The sequence below is a fragment of the Mobula hypostoma genome, chromosome 8, assembly GCF_963921235.1.
Source record: "Mobula hypostoma chromosome 8, sMobHyp1.1, whole genome shotgun sequence".
In the NCBI taxonomy this organism is placed as follows: Eukaryota; Metazoa; Chordata; class Chondrichthyes; order Myliobatiformes; family Myliobatidae; genus Mobula; species Mobula hypostoma.
This window is the reverse complement of record NC_086104.1, coordinates 68,721,898-68,738,424: the sequence shown is the minus strand read 5'-3', so window position 1 is coordinate 68,738,424 and position 16,527 is coordinate 68,721,898. Positions and strand designations below refer to the sequence as shown.

The 16,527-nt window shown below is 38.1% G+C and overlaps 1 protein-coding gene across 5 annotated transcripts in view; it reads right to left on the bottom strand.

The window, feature by feature from the left end:
• The window catches only part of ehbp1 (EH domain binding protein 1), a 433,955-nt gene that overhangs the window by 308,998 nt on the left and 108,430 nt on the right, over window positions 1-16,527 (bottom strand). For all 5 annotated transcript variants that reach the window (XM_063056084.1, XM_063056086.1, XM_063056088.1 and 2 more), the window contains exons 6-7: window positions 7,305-7,486; window positions 2,370-2,509 (exon numbers count right to left, since the gene is read on the bottom strand). In XM_063056084.1, the coding sequence (XP_062912154.1) occupies window positions 2,370-2,509; window positions 7,305-7,486 (322 nt within the window). The remainder of the gene's footprint in view (window positions 1-2,369; window positions 2,510-7,304; window positions 7,487-16,527) is intronic.

Below are 16,527 nucleotides of genomic sequence, written 5' to 3'. Positions count from 1 at the left end.
GAGTATTAATTAATGAATGATTACTGTATATATTCCATTAGTTTAGTTACGGGTAGTGTTATGGTGATTATTCAATGAAATGAAAGAAATTTAAGTATAGGCAGAGCAAAACAAAATTGAGGATTATAGCGAATGGGCATTTTTGAGTTGCAGAGAAATCGACTTGAGGACAGTTCTCAGGAGCTAAACCCTTACATAATCTAGGGACTGCATGTACAAGCAATTCCACATCACTGCTGGATTTCAAATTAAGGGATGTGCAGAAAATAATGCTACAACTCATTGTATTGCAAACACCTGTCACAAAGCTCCTGAAGAACCATCAACTTGTTGGAAAGCTAGTTGTTGAAAAGCTGGTTTTGTTGCTAAGTTATCGGTCAGATGACAACATGGAGAATGTTTCATGATGAATGAACTTTTGGTGGTAGTACAGATTTGTATAACAATCAGCAACTTAAATTCCTTTTAATCTAGTATCACTCAACCAATCATAAATACCAACAAACCTCTTCTTAAAGGTTGAGAGAAGTTAACATAGGAATCACAATAGCCTGTTTTTCATAAGTTACACAAAAATATTTCAAAAAATGCATTTTCAAAATACTATGACTATCATCTCAGTGTAAAGACATACATAGAAACAAATGTCAATTTTGTCAATAATACAAGGTTGTGACCGTAACTTTACTAGTTTTGAAACAAAATTTAGTTATTAGTTGCATATATCAAATTACTAATCCTCAGCCTAGACGATGTTATAGATTTGTTTTGAAGAAACATGCACAGAAAGTTTACCAAATATTGTTCATCAATACAGCTAAATAGTCCACAATCAAAATAATTTCTAATTTTACTCTCCTCCATTTATCAAGAAATATAGTCCAGGGCTTTAATGGTCTGTCAAGGTAAGGCACTTAGATACTTCCTTGTTGAAAATGATCTCTGACTAGCACATTATTTGCCATTTAGTAGCCCATTTCTCAACATTGTCCAGATGGAACACAAACCTGAGGTGCAACTGAGTACAGACAAAATATTGAAGGAACTCAATGTGTCAGACTTGCTGAATTCCTCCAGCTTTTTTTGTGTGTTGCTCCAGATTTCCAACATCGCAGTCTTTCTTGTGTCTCCTAAAGTAACACCTTGTAGTCAAGATGATTAACTTCCAAGACAGTCAACCATTTGCTTTTGTGCTCAAAATAGCTCCAGCCAGTGGAGAGTTTTGCTCAGCTCCCATAGATTTCATTTTATCAAAGGCTCCTCAATGTGACCTTTAGTCAGATGCTGGCTTGATGTTAGGGGCTATCATCTGCATTTCATTTCTGGTAGTAGACTCTTTTGTCCATGTTTGGCACAAAGCTACAAAGGTTTCTGAAGATGTGCTTCTGCAAAAATTTGAACTATACATCAGTGAACACATCACTGGTTCATAATGCCACTTGAGTGCACTGTTGATGGCATTTTCCATCAGTTTGCTAATAATTGAGAGTAAATGTGAAGAGAGAATGAACCAGGAAGGAGTTATCCACTTTCTTTGGACAGGATTCACCCGAAAAAGTTTTTAAATTGTTCTATACATACAAGTGCTGTAACTAAACTGGAATTTAGCCAAAGGAATGGCTATTTCTGGATCACATCTAAAGCACTATCGTCAGGATGCTGTCAGGTCCTCTGAGTTTGCTCTATCCAGTACTCTAGGCAGTTTATCAATATACCGTGGAATTAATTGAATTAATCAAGGTTGGCTTCTGCGATGGTGGGTATTTCAAGAGCAATACAAAATTGCGTTTATTGCTAAAGATGTTTGTGGACTTCGAAGTCATTTAAATTGGCTTTGCTCAATGTATCCTATCAATGAGTTCCCTACAGTAACTTAAAACATTTTAAACTATTCGCCTCTTACTAAATTCCAGGGTAAATAATGTAGTTTATTTAACATCTCCTCATATAATTTTCAATGTGACCATGTGGAATATTAACATAAAAATCTGACATAAAATCCTAATCCATCAAAAATGCAAAAAAGCATGTCAAGGTGAATTAATACATGCAACAAAACTCAATATTGTGAAAGAAAACAAAGAAAAGCTTAATAGTCATATATCTTTAAAAATCAGTAATGATCTCTGGGAAACAATATGCACTTAACCATTAGAAGTGTTTTCAAACATGCTCAATAATGATAGAAATGAAAAAGTTAGACATATAAAGTCCATTAAAATGAAATATGGAACAACATTAAACAAGAAGAAAACAAAGAAGTCAATAAATCTTCAGCTGTAAACTTCAGTGTAAAATAACCAGCAATTATCAAATGCCAATTTCTTTCAAGGCATTTTAACACAAGGGGATTATTAAAGAGATCAAACCTGTGATTTTTGCTGACTTTTCTTCTTGATTCACTCTGTTTTCTTCATCATCTTCATTTTCTTCCTCAAAGTCATCTAAGTTTCCTATGTCAGCTTGTTTCATACTCATAAGACTAGCCAGGCTTTGCATATCCTCATCCCTGTGTATCGGAAGCATAACCAATGAAAATCTGCAGGCATATTCCAGAATGTTCATTTACGAAGCTTTTAATACTGATTCACCAACTACATTAAGTCAATTATATTGCCAAAGGCTATCCCAGAGTGCCTGAGAATGACCATGATGGAGTAGGTGCCACACAAGTTTACCATATGATATGTACTGTTTCACTCATCTAAAACAAGGGCAAGATGGGAACTTGAGTCTCCATTTACCGATGAGGAAGAAACCAACCTCACTTAATTCTCACCATAAATTTTGTCTTTTGGTCTTAGACATCTCTAATATTTACCCTATCTACACCTTTCATAATTTGGTTACCAAGGAAAACCAGCCTACCCAGACTCTCATTATAAGCAACAAGTAGCACTCTCACATTTGAGAAATATCTAGATGAGCACTTGAATCACTGAAGCATAGAAAGCTATAAACCAGGTGCTGGTAAATGGAAATAGTATAGGTATTTTGGATATGACATTTGATGCTTGTTTTTGTGGTGTATGACCCTAGGAAAACAAATCTAGCTTCTTCCCACTTCCTTTCCAGTCCTGATGAAAAGTCTCAGCTAGAAACATTGACTGTTAATTCCTCTGCATAATTGCTGCTTGCCTAAGATCCCGAGGGCTTAAGAAGATAACAGCAACATCATGCCAGAATTTGGAGTGCATAATTGAAAGGGATATCCAATAGAAAGGAACATCTGTCATAGCAAAAATAAGTATACCACTGCTCCGAATAGCTCAGTGTTCAGACACGCAAATATTGCTTTATGAACAGAAAGAAGAAGAACAGCTGGGTTAAGAAACCAGAAAAAACTCCAAACGCTATAATCTCGAGTAATAAACAAAGTGCTGGAGGAATTCAGCAGGCCAGACAGCATCCATGGAGGCAAAGGGACAGTCAAAATTTGCGTCGAAACCCTGCATCAGGACTGAGAGTGCAGAAGGAAATAAACCAGTCTAAAAATGTGAAAGTGAGAAGTGAAGCAGGTGAAGGGTGGAATTAATTGAGGTGGGGCAGGATGATGGGCAGATAGGTGGAGAAGGGAGAAGGATGGAGTTGGGAGACAGCAGCTGATGGGTGAAAGGCAAAATGTATAAAGAGAGGAATAAATATTGAGCAGAGGAAGATTGAACCAGATTAGAGAGGAGAGTGTAGAGCTAGAGCCAGGGGCTAGAAGATGATGAATGCAGACAGAAGAGCCTGCAGATTATGTAATCTTATGAAAAAAAGGTCAGGTGATAAGTGGAACCAGATAAGGGAGGAGTAATGGGCAGATGGAACCAGTTGGGATAGGGATAATAACTAAGTAGGTAAAGTGTTTGGGTTTTAGGCTTATAGAGTGAGGTGGGCAAGGAGGATGAAACAGGGTAACTGGAGGCTGGACAGCGTTGGAAAAAGGGAGATGGATGAGAGAACCTGGATGGATCAGGATGAGAAGAGAAAAAGGTAAACAGCACGTGCAAGTTACCTGAAATTGGAAACTTTTATTTTCATAACATTGGGTGTGGACTTCCACAGTGGAATTTGAGGTACTATTTTTACTTGTGCTTGGTGTACCCTGCAGTGGAGAAGGCCAAAGACTTAATAGGTCAGTGTGGGAATGAAAAGGGCAGTTGAAACGGCATGCAACCAGAGCTCAAGGGGAGCACTGTAGACAGTGCACGTGTGTTCTATAAACAAATGCTTAGTCGAGGCTTGGTTTTGCTATGCTTGGAGGGCACATAAAGAGCACTAAACACAGTAGATTAGGTGCATGATATGGAAGGTCATAAAGTGTAAAAACAGCCAGGACTATGTTTATAATTCACATCAAGCAGTGAAATTGATTGGGAAATTTATGCCTAATCGCTGAGTAAAGAAGGAATTGTGTTCATCTTTGAAATACGTATGGAGATGTACTCCAGCCTTCACCATTAAAAAAATAAACACAGTGAGACATGATTCATGAAAGAAGAAAGTTAGTTGCTGGAAAACTCTAAGGGGGGCATTGTATATAAAGAGGGAAGAAGATACTGTATATCAGAGAAATGAAAGCCTAAAATATCCAAACTTGAAACATGTCTCACTTTATCCCCCTCTTTCTCCTGACAAAAATTTACAACAACTTAGAAGGAAATAAGTTAGTTGAAAGACAAACGTAGGTTCCTTACAGTCAGAAACAGGTGAATTGATCATGGGGAACAAGGACAAGGCAAACCAATTGAATAACTACTTTGGTTCTGTCTTCACTAAGGAGGACATAAATAATCTTCCGGAAATAGTAGGGGACAAAGGGTCTAGTGAGATGGAGGAACTGAGGGAAATACATGTTAGTAGGGAAGTGGTGTTAGGTAAATTGAAGGGATTGAAGGCAGATAAATCCCCAGGGCCAGACGGTCTGCATCCCAGAGTGCTTAAGGAAGTAGCCCAAGAAATAGTGGATGCATTAGTGATAACTTTTCAAAACTCTTTAGATTCTGGATTAGTTCCTGAGGATTGGAGGGTGGCTAATGTAACCCTACTTTTTAAAAAAGGAGGGAGAGAGAAACCGGGGAATTATAGACCGGTAAGCCTGACATCAGTGGTGGCGAAAATGCTAGAGTCAGTTATCAAAGATGTGATAACAGCACATTTGGAAAGCGGTGAAATCATCGGACAAAGTCAGCATGGATTTGTGAAAGGAAAATCATGTCTGACGAATCTCATAGAATTTTTTGAGGATGTAACTAGTAGAGTGGATAGGGGAGAACCAGTGGATGTGGTATATTTGGATTTTCAAAAAGCTTTTGACAAGGTCCCACACAGGAGATTAGTGTGCAAACTTAAAGCACATGGCATTGGGGGTATGGTATTGATGTGGGTAGAGAATTGGTTGGCAAACAGGAAGCAAAGAGTGGGAATAAACGGGACCTTTTCAGAATGGCAGGCCGTGATTAGTGGGGTACCGCAAGGCTCAGTGCTGGGACCACAGTTGTTTACAATGTATATTAATGACTTAGACGAGGGAATTAAATGCAGCATCTCCAAATTTGCGGATGACACGAAGCTGGGCGGCAGTGTGAGCTGTGAGGAGGATGCAGAATGACTTGGATAGGTTAGGTGAGTGGACAAATTCATGGCGGAGGCAATTTAATGTGGATAAATGTGAGGTTATCCACTTTGGTGGCAAGAACAGGAAAACAGATTATCTGAATGGTGGCCGATTAGGAAAAGGGGAGGTGCAACGAGACCTGGGTGTCATTGTACACCAGTCATTGAAAGTGGGCATGCAGGTACAGCAGGCAGTGAAAAAGGCGAATGGTATGCTGGCATTCATAGCAAGATGATTCGAGTACAGGAGCAGGGAGGTACTACTGCAGTTGTACAAGGCCTTGGTGAGACCACACCTGGAGTATTGTGTGCAATCTGAGGAAAGACATTCTTGCCATAGAGGGGGTACAAAGAAGGTTCACCAGATTGATTCCTGGGATGGCAGGACTTTCATATGATGAAAGACTGGATCGATTAGGCTTATACTCTCTGGAATTTAGAAGATTGAGGGGGGATCTGATTGAAATGTATAAAATTCTAAAGGGATTGGACAGACCAGATGCAGGAAGATTGTTCCCAATGTTGGGAAAGCCCAGAACGAGGGGTCACAGTTTGAGGATAAAGGGGAAGCCTTTTAGGACTGAGATGAGGAAAAACTTCTTCACACAGAGAGTGGTGAATCTGTGGAATTCTCTGCCACAGGAAACAGTTGAGGCCAGTTCATTGGCTATATTTAAGAGGGAGGTAGATATGGCCCTTGTGGCTAAAGGGATCAGGGGGTATGGAGAGAAGGCAGGTATAGGGTTCTGAGTTGGATGATCAGCCATGATCGTACTGAATGGCGGTGCAGGTTCGAAGGGCCGAATGGCCTACTCCTGCACCTATTTTCTATGTTTCTATGAAACATTTACAATTACAAAAAGATAGTGTGATAATTTCAAGGAATTTACCAAAAGGATGGATTTGACTTTAAAATCATTTTTTCAAATTGCACAATACTACAGCGATAAATGAGCATTAATGAATTCAAAAAATAATGCTCAATGATATGCTTTGTAACACAATAAATTGCAATGAGCACTGCAAATTACATGAAATTTCAGTGCCAATAATCTGAATTTCTTTGTCATTTTATGCATCTGCATCATTCTATGCAAATATGACACTTTTAATGAAAATCCTCAAAAGTTCAGTCTGCCGTTGGCCAATGATATATACATTTTCACTTCATTAAAAAGTAAATATTGAATACATAAATATCTCATTGTGAATTATAATAACAGATTGGTTCTATATCATAATCATGTGATATGCAGACATTCATTTGTTCAATTTTCATTTCAAAGTCAATATCAAAGTAGAATTTTTTTTCAGAGTATGTACATGTCACCACATACAACCCTGAGATTCATCTTTCTGCTGGCACATTTAGCAAAATATAGAATAGTAACTGTAAACAGCATCAATGAACAACAAACTGTGCAAATACAAATATAAGTAAATATCAATAAATAACAAGAGCATGAAATAACAAGATATTAGGTATATTAGTAAGACATTAGGTAACAGGATTGCCCAAGAGGGCTTAGCATCAACTCCTTGAAACAAAACAGGCAGTGTCTTCAATTCTTACAGTAACCTCGCTGAAAAAAATAGTATTATGCCCCATTATTACAATTTAACTGAACGAATAAGAAACTACATTGGATATAACTTGCATCTAGAGCAACCTAGCTAATGTTTAATCAATCCGAGAGACTTACGTTGCTTTGCCTTCCCTCAGGAAAATGCAAGATAAAGAAAATTGCAGTGTGGCAGCAACAATTTTTTTAGATAAAGGCTTGAATTTCAGCTTTACATCTGTCTGTGTGGGCATGGGACTAGCATATTGCTTCATGTTAATGCTACTGGTGGCAAGGGCTTTCCTACGTCCTGAAGGTGACTCCTACAAAAAGAAGCATGTGAAAATTAGTGAATAGAACTTAGTTTGACATGAAAATACAAAAGTGTACATCAACCAATATTCCCATCAAATTGATAACTAGTTTTGTTAAGTAAACAGAAAAATAACAATTTGCATTTGAAATAAATGGAGATCTAAATAATTACCAGTGGAGGTAAACATACTGTAATTATATTTCTCTGGTCTTTAAGCACTTAATCACCATTATCTGGTCCCAGTGAAGGCTTAATTGATAGAACAATTATTAATATCTCCAATCATATTTTGAAAAATATTTTATTATAAGAAGCATATTTTACTTCTTCAAAACTGAATTTATTCAAATATTCATGTCTGCTAAGCTCTTCAAAACCTGGAACATTTAAACATAAATATATAATTAAGTATACAGCTAATTATTCTAAAAATGTTCGTTATACAATCTATTACCATAATATCATAACATATTTATAAACAAGAGAAAATGTTAGATATAAATAGTAATGCTTCAAATTTTATCAGTTTTGCAAACTGCAACATTGGAAATTTTGGAGAGGCATAAATATGTTGTTACACTTATGAGTGAAAAATATTTCAGTGGCAACTTTTAACTTGACAAATAAAAACTGAATAATGTTAAGTATTAGGTGTTAAAATTAAGCTTTTAATACATAATTGGCATTCTGAAAACATCGACTACCTCTACTGATGTCCATTGCTAGCAGGCATATATTGCAGATTTTGTGCTATACAGTATTTGACATTCAGTTATTATACAAGCTGAGTAGAGTAAGTCAGAAATGTAACATGCCATCCTTCATAGAAAGTCTTGTTCAAGACCATCCTTATCTGAGAGATTATGCTTGGCTGCATTATACAGAACTAATAGTGCATGTAGATACCTTAAGAATGAATATAAAAATGCATCAAACACTCAAGGAGGATTTAAGTCCACTCAGAGAAAGACTTCAGAATATGCAAATACTCTCTACAGAATTAGGTTTAACAGATTTGATGAGTACAAACAATAAAAGGTGCTCTTTTCCCTTGCTGCCACTGTCAATCAGTGAATGCGATTAATGCCTAAGGTTCTGAAAAACCTGTTAAATTAAATAGTTCTGTACAATGAAGATCCATCAATTTATTACAATACTGCTATCATTATGGTGTTACTGCCAATATAGTTAAGTACCTCACTATCAGTAGTTGAAGGGAATAAAAACCACTGCATGCTGCCTCCAATCTTTAAACGACACTCATTACATCTTATGTAGCATAGATTGTTACTCTATCTTGTTTTTGTTTAAAGTCAATTTTATGCAATAATTTTGTATGGATGATTAATAAAGCATTCATTCTATTTTGTTTAATTCAACAGACTCAAGGTAATTAACCAGATATTTTCAGCACAGTGAATCCATTATGAACAAATTTCCAAACACAATAGGAAAAAAATTAATGGGCAAATTACAGTGTAGCTTTCATACTGCATCAATATAAAAACTAGAGCACAAAGGTGTTTATCACAGCAATGTAACATGAATTGGCAAGCAAAGAGTCTCCACACTTGGCCTTTACAATAGAAAACAAAAATGCCACAATTTAAAGATTAAAAAGCATTTAAAAATAATTTGGCCACTCTGTGAACACTTGTGACTATTTAAATATAATAACTAAAGGAAAGTGAGTGTGAGTGTGTGAGTGTGTCTGTCTGTCTCTGTCTTTCTCTCTGCTAGAGAAACAGATTTCCATTCAGTTCTTCTGCTTCACAAAAAGACAACTACTTCCAGAAGTTCCTCTATCAAAGCCAAACCTTTGACAAATTAATGCTTAGCTGCAAGTGACAAAACCAATGCAAATGGCTAATTTAATAAGCCATGAATGAATTGGAATGCAATTCATTCATGGCTTATTAAGGTGCTAATTTGTAGATCTAAAGCATTCTCACACCTGGTAAAGCTGTATTACATACCAACTCCTTACTCCAACAATGAGGTCGTGCCTGGGAATGCATACAGTCTTGCTAACCTTGACCTATGCCATTTCAAAAGTAGTAATTTCATCATGTGAGAAGAATGCAAAATAAATAGAAAACACCTTTGCAGGTGCTTTTATATGGTTAAAAAGAGCAAGATAAAACAGCAGCACTGCATCACAATTACATCAAAACTAGAATACATAATGTGATAAATTCGATAACAATTTTCACAGGTCACTTTCCTCCTATCCCCTTGTACTTTGTGCAATTCCAGTTCCACTGCGTAACACAGAGAAAGGGGAAGAAATTTTATTTTTATGATTTGTGTGACTTAGTAAGTAATGTACGTTTGGATCAGTTCTTCATATGTCAACAAAAGGAACTGTTGCATAGCTGAGCATTTTATGATCTGTTAAAGCTGCTTAAAGAGCAGACTATCCACTCTGGATATTTATAGATTTATTGTCAAGTAATCAGAAATTTAACCATGAGAGTAAATCCTGCTGCTTTTAACTGGCAGTCAATGCAATGCAGAAAAAGGAGTTCGGAGCAAGAGAGGTGCTGCAGTAGATCAGACATAAAGAATAGTCTCCTCAAATCTTGCCCAATTTCTATGCAAAAAAGCATGTGGTAAATATGAAATCCTGGACCCAATCATCAGTTCTTAACGGAGCAAATCAGTGGCAGCAAGGTTTCTATCATTGTACATCAATCAGATATTTTCCTGTAGATTACCAATATTTTGTTCAGCAACATTTATATATTGATCAAAAAGTGCAATGGACAACCTGGAACCTCTGTGAATGCTATGGCCAACAGTCTGACTCCCTTAATCAATGAATTTTAAGTTTTGTGAAATAAACAGAGGATCCGTTTATTAGCAACAGGAGTACAGTAGAATGAAATCAACTGAATTAAGAGAAAAAATGAGCAACATGAAGAAAAAATATATTTTTCGAACCTCTAAACATACACTAGCAGCAGGAATTATATTTGGCAAATTAAATTGGCTCCTTTTTGATTAACTTTATTTTATTTAGAGATATAGTACAGCAACAGGCCTTCCAGTCCAATAAGTCTGTGCCAGCCAATTACACCTGTGTGACCAATTAACCTACTAACCCTATGTCTTTGGAATGAGAAGGAAAACCTGGAGGAAAGCCAAAAACATACAAACTCCTTACAAGTAGCAGCAGGAACTGATCCAGGTCACTGGTGCTGTAAAGTATAACACTAACCGCTACACTACCTCACCACCCAGACTTCTTAACAACCACTCCCTCAGCAATTATGATTATGAGCTAAAAGAACAATAAATAAACAAATTCAACAAGTTCTTAAAAAAATAAAATTGAGGCTCAGGGGCAGATGCTGTTGGCTTGAACAATGCACCTACACAAAATTAATCAGCAAGTGCAGAAATTTGTAACTCAAGACAAATTTCCTCATTGCATGAACAGGATAACATTGATTGTACATTACTTACACTTCTCTTCTCACTGCTGCCATCAGAAAGGTGGTACCAGAGTCTCAAGACTCACACCACCAGGTTCAGGAACAGTTATGAGCCCTCAACCACCAGGTTCTTGAGCCAAAGGGGATAACTTCACTTGCCCCATCACTGAACTGTTCCCACAACCCATGGACTCATTTTCAAGGACTCTTCATCTCAGGTTCTCAATATTTATTGCTTGTTTATTGTTATTTCTTTCCTTTTCCATTTGCACAATTTGTTGTCTTTTACATGCTGGTTGCCGCCTCATTGGGGCAGTTCTTCATTGATTCTATTATGCTTATTGGGCTTATTGAGTAACCCCACAAGAAAAGGAATCTCAAGAGTGTATATGGTGACATAGATGTATTTTGATAATAAAATTACTTTGAACTGTGTTGTGAACTTGCTATTACTTTTGCTCCTACGTTTTATGTTTATTTTTGGAAGGAAAAGCAGCTTTCTTTGTGTGAAAAGTTCATTGCGAACTAAGTCGTCAAAATATCAAGCTGCAAATTTGTATAGTAACCAATTAAACCTTTGCTTGCAATACTTAAAATTGAAAAATAATTTAATTTCATTTCTTTAGAACACAGAACATTATAGCACAGGAACAGGTGCATCAGCCAACCATAGTTGTACCAACCATAATACGAATGTAACCTGTGCCCATCTGCCTGCACAGGGCCCATGTCCCTCCATCCCCTGATGCTTATTGGTCTAAATGCCCTGACAGCACATTCCATGCACCTACCACCTGTGTGTAAAATAGCCAGCCTGGCAAATCTCCTTTAAACCTTCCCCTTTCATCTTAAAATCATGCCCTCTAATATTTAACATTCCTATTCTGGGGGAAAAAGACTCTCTGCCCTATCTGTGCTTTGCACTACTTCACGTACTTCAACAGGTTGCCCACAGCTTTTAACACACCAGAGAAAACAATCCAAGCTTTCCAAGCCTCTCATTTATACCTAATACACATCTATCCAGGCAACACCTCTGAGAAGCCCTTCTGCACCCTCTCCAAAGCCTCCACATCATTCCTATGGTGAGGTAACTGCAAATGCACACAATATTTCAAATGCAGACTAACCAAAGGTATCAGTCATTCAGTGATAACACATGAAGACTGTTTGTAATGCAGAAAGATAAAAAAAAGTCTGCAATTCAGAGTAGAGCTTAGTAGATCAATGACCAGAGAGCAGAAGAACAGCAAAGTTGCATGAATTTTTTTGAAATGATAGTGCCTCCAGGTGATGTTTCCCTTGTGGGATGTCAACAATTCTTATTTGTCCATGGAGCGTGTACAAGGATGAATACATACAAACTATTCACAAAATTAGAGGTACATTAGATCCCTATAATCACGTACATGGTTCACTATGGAAATTTAAACCAGATGAAATCAGACAATACTTGTGAAACATGATACCATCATGACAACTTAATTGAATACAAATTAATTATACTCGTCAGGGCTACAATTTCATAGCATTCTCCTAGATTGGGCACAACAGAATGAATATGCTAGATCAATGATCTCTCTTTGTGTTCAGGATCAGAATTAGGTCTAATATTACCTGCATACATCATGAAATTTGTTAATTTTACAGCAGCAGTACAATGAAATTTATGATAAATCAATATAGAGAAAAAAAGTGTATACATGTCCATTAAAGTCAAATTAAAATAATTAGAGCAAAATAACAGAAATAAAAAAATAGTAAGGTAGTGTTCATGAATTCAATGTCCATTTAGAAATCAGATGGTGGGGGGAAGAATCTGCTCCAGAATCGCTAAGTGTGTGCCTTCAGGCTTCGATACCTCTTTCCTGATGGTAACAGTGAGAAGAGGGCATATCCTGTGTGGAGGGGGTCCTTAATGATGGACGCCGCTTTCCCAAGGCACCGCACCTTAAAGATGTCTTGGATAATACAGAGGGCTGCTACCCATGATAGAGCTGACTGATGTTACAAGTTTCTGCAACTTATTTCATTCTTGTGCAGTAGCCCCGCAACCCCACCCCGCCATACAGCCTGTCAGAATGCTCTCCAGGGTACGTGTGTAAAAGTTCGACTGTTGTAATTGACAGACCAAATATCCTCAAATCTCCTCATGAAAATATAGACATTGTCTTGCCTTCTTAACAATTGCATCAATATGTTGCATCCAGGTTAGGTCCTCAGAGATATTGACAGCCAGAAACTTGAAGTTGCTCACTCTCCCCACTTCTGATCCCACTATGAGCATTGGTTTGTTTTCAGCATAGCATACTGACCAATTTTAGAAACTATATATACTCCAAAAGGGACAAACACCACTCATGATCTCAGGTTTTAGTTATAATGTGACAAAACTTGGTCAAATTCTGCATGAAGAAAATAGCATTGACCTTACTTTCACTCTAATTACTGAGTATTTTGTATTTTGATTCTATATTTTCCTCAAGTCATTTTTTTTCTGGATTCTTGTTACATAACAAAGGCATCCAATAGATCCAAGGTCATCATTTGAAAAACTGACTCAGGTTAACTTGTTTATATAATTGATGTATTCTTACCTCCAAAGCTAAAGACTGTGGACTTACAACGCCAATTCAAGCCTCACACATCAGTGAAATACTAAAGGAGCATTTTGTATCAATGTCACTGCAGAGGCCTACAAATAATAGTCAATCCTCCACTGTGTTTTCTGTGCCACTCTTGAACTTGATCTTTCCATAAGACCATAAGACATAGGAGCAGAATTAGGCCATCTGGCCCACTGAGTCTGCTCCACCAGTTAATCATGGCTGATCCTTTCTTTTAATCTCCTCCTCAACCCCAGTTCCCAGCCTTCTCCCCCGTAACCTTAGATACCATGTCCAAACAAGAACCTATCAATCTCTGCCTTAAATACACCCAACAACCTGGCCTCCACAGCTACATGTGGCAACAAATTCCACAAATTCATCACCTTGGTTAAAGAAATTTCTCCGCATCTCTGTTCTGAAAGGGCGCTCCTCTATCCTGAGGCTGTGCCCTCTTGTCCTGGACCCACCCACCATGGGAAGCATCCTTTCCACATCTACTCCTCCTAGGCCTTTTAACATTCAAAATGTTTCAGTGAGATCCCCCCCCTCATCCTTCTGAATTCCAGAAAGTACAGACCCAGAGCCATCAAAAGTTCCTCGTATGATAACCCTTACATTCCTGGAATCATCCTTGTAAACCTCCTCTGGACCCTCTCCAATGCCAGCACATCTTTTCTAAGGTGAGGGGTCCAAAACTGTTCACAATACTCAAGGTGAGGCCTCACCAATGCCTTATAAAGCCTCAGCATCATATCCTAGCTCTTGTATTCTAGACCTCTTGAAATGAATGCTAACATGGCATTTGCCTTCCTTCCCACCAACTCAACCTGCAAGTTAACCTTCAGGGTGTTCTGCACAAAGACTCCCAAGTCCCTCAGCATTTCAGATTCCTGGATTTTCTTGCCATTTAGAAAATAATCCGCACATTTATTTCTATTACCAAAGTGCATTACCATGCATTTTCCAACATTCTCTCTCATTTGCCACTTTCTTGCTCATTCTCCTAATCTGTCTATGTCCTTCTGTATCCTACCTGTTTCCTCAACACTACCTGCCCATCCACCAATTTTCGTATCATCTGCAAACCTGGCAACAAAGCCATCTATTACATCATCTAAATCATTGATATACAGCATAAAAATAAGTGCTCCCAACACCAACCCCTGCGGAACACTACTAGTCACTGGCAGCCAACCAGAAAAGAATCCTTTTATTCCAACTCGCTGTCTCCTACCAATCAGCCAATGTTCTAATCATGTTAGTAACTTTCCTGTAATACCAAGGGCTCTTAACTTGGTTAGCAGCCTCATGTGTGGCACCTTGTCAAAGCCTTCTGAAAGTCCAAATATACAACATCCACTGTATCCCCTTTATCTATCCTACTTGTAATCTACTCAAAGAATTCCAACAGGTTCGTCAAGCAGGATTTTCCCTGAAGGAAACCATGCTGATTTTGTACTATATTGTCCTGTGTCACCAAGTACTCCATCACCTCATCCTCAACAATTGACTCTCACATCTTCCCAACCACTGAGGGTCAGGCTAACTGGTCTATAATTTTGTTTCTGCTGTCTTCCTCCTTTCTTAAAGAGTGGAATGACATTTGCAATTTTCCAGTCCTCTGGCACCATGCCAGAGTCCAATGATTTCTGAAAGATCATTTCTAACCCCACCACAAGCTCTAACGCTACCTCTTTCAGAATCCTGGGATGCAGTTCATCTAGTCTGGGTGACTTATGTACCTTTAGGTCTTTCAGCATTTTGAGCACCTTCTCTCTTGTAATAGTAACTGTACCCACTTCTCTTCCTTCACATACTACAACATCAGGTATACTGTTACTATGGCAAGGAAAATTATATGCAACTTAAATGAAACTTTGTCAACACAAAGTATTGAAGTAAACAATGTCATTGTGACCATTGAAACTGTATTAAGTTACCATTGATATAAAAAATGTGATGTACTTTGAGTTTAGAGGCCCTTTCTTTCAAGAATGTCTCGAGTATGATGGCTCCTTTTGTGCTGAATAAAGAATTCGATATCACCAGCCTCAGTGTCTCCCAGTGACTTCACTCACAGTTACAACAAGGCCAGGAGTCTATCCTAGCATACAAAATGACCATTTCTGAGGCTGATAACTGTGGGACAGTAGCTGTCCTTGAGCTTGGTGGTATGAGCTTTTAGGCTTCTGTATCTTCTACCCAATGGGTGAGAATAGAAGAATGTCCGGAGTGAGTAAGATCTTTGATTATGCCGGCTGCTTTACTTAAGCAGAGACAAGCATAGATAGAGTCCATAGAGGGAAGGCTGGTTCCTGTGACATGCTGACCTATGTCCCTAACAATCTGCAGTTATTTTGAACTCACATACAGAGTGGTTGCAGTACAAAGTAATAATGCATTGAGACAGAATGCTTTCCATGGTGCATCGATAAAACTTCGTTAGTGTTGTCAGGGGCATGCCATATTTCTTTAGCTTCCTGAAGCAAAAGAGGCATCGGTGAGCTTTCTCGGCTGGGACATCAACTTGGTTGGACCAGGACAAGCTCTTGGTGATGCTCACATCTCAGAACTTGAATCTCTCAACCACAGCACTATCGACAGACAATGGAGCATGTGTGCCAGTTTCCTTTCTGACGTCAATGTGTCTTTTGTTTTGCTGCCAATGGGGGAAAGGTTACTGCCATGACACCATGTGAGTAATCCCTCTTTCTCCTTCCTGTACTCCGATTCATCATTATTTGAGATGTGGCCCACTACAGTGGTATCATTGGCAAACTTGCAGATGAAGTTAGTGCAGAATCTGATTACGTAGTTATGACAGCGTAAGGAGTCAAGTAAGGAGCTGAAGATGCAACTAGTGTTTAGGATAATCATGAGGTGTTGTTGCCTCTCCTTACTATTGTGATCTGTCGATCATGGATGCAGTTGCAGAGGGGGGCATCAACTTCCAGGGCCTGGAGTTTGGTGATCAGTTTGCTTGGAATAATAGCATTGAAGGC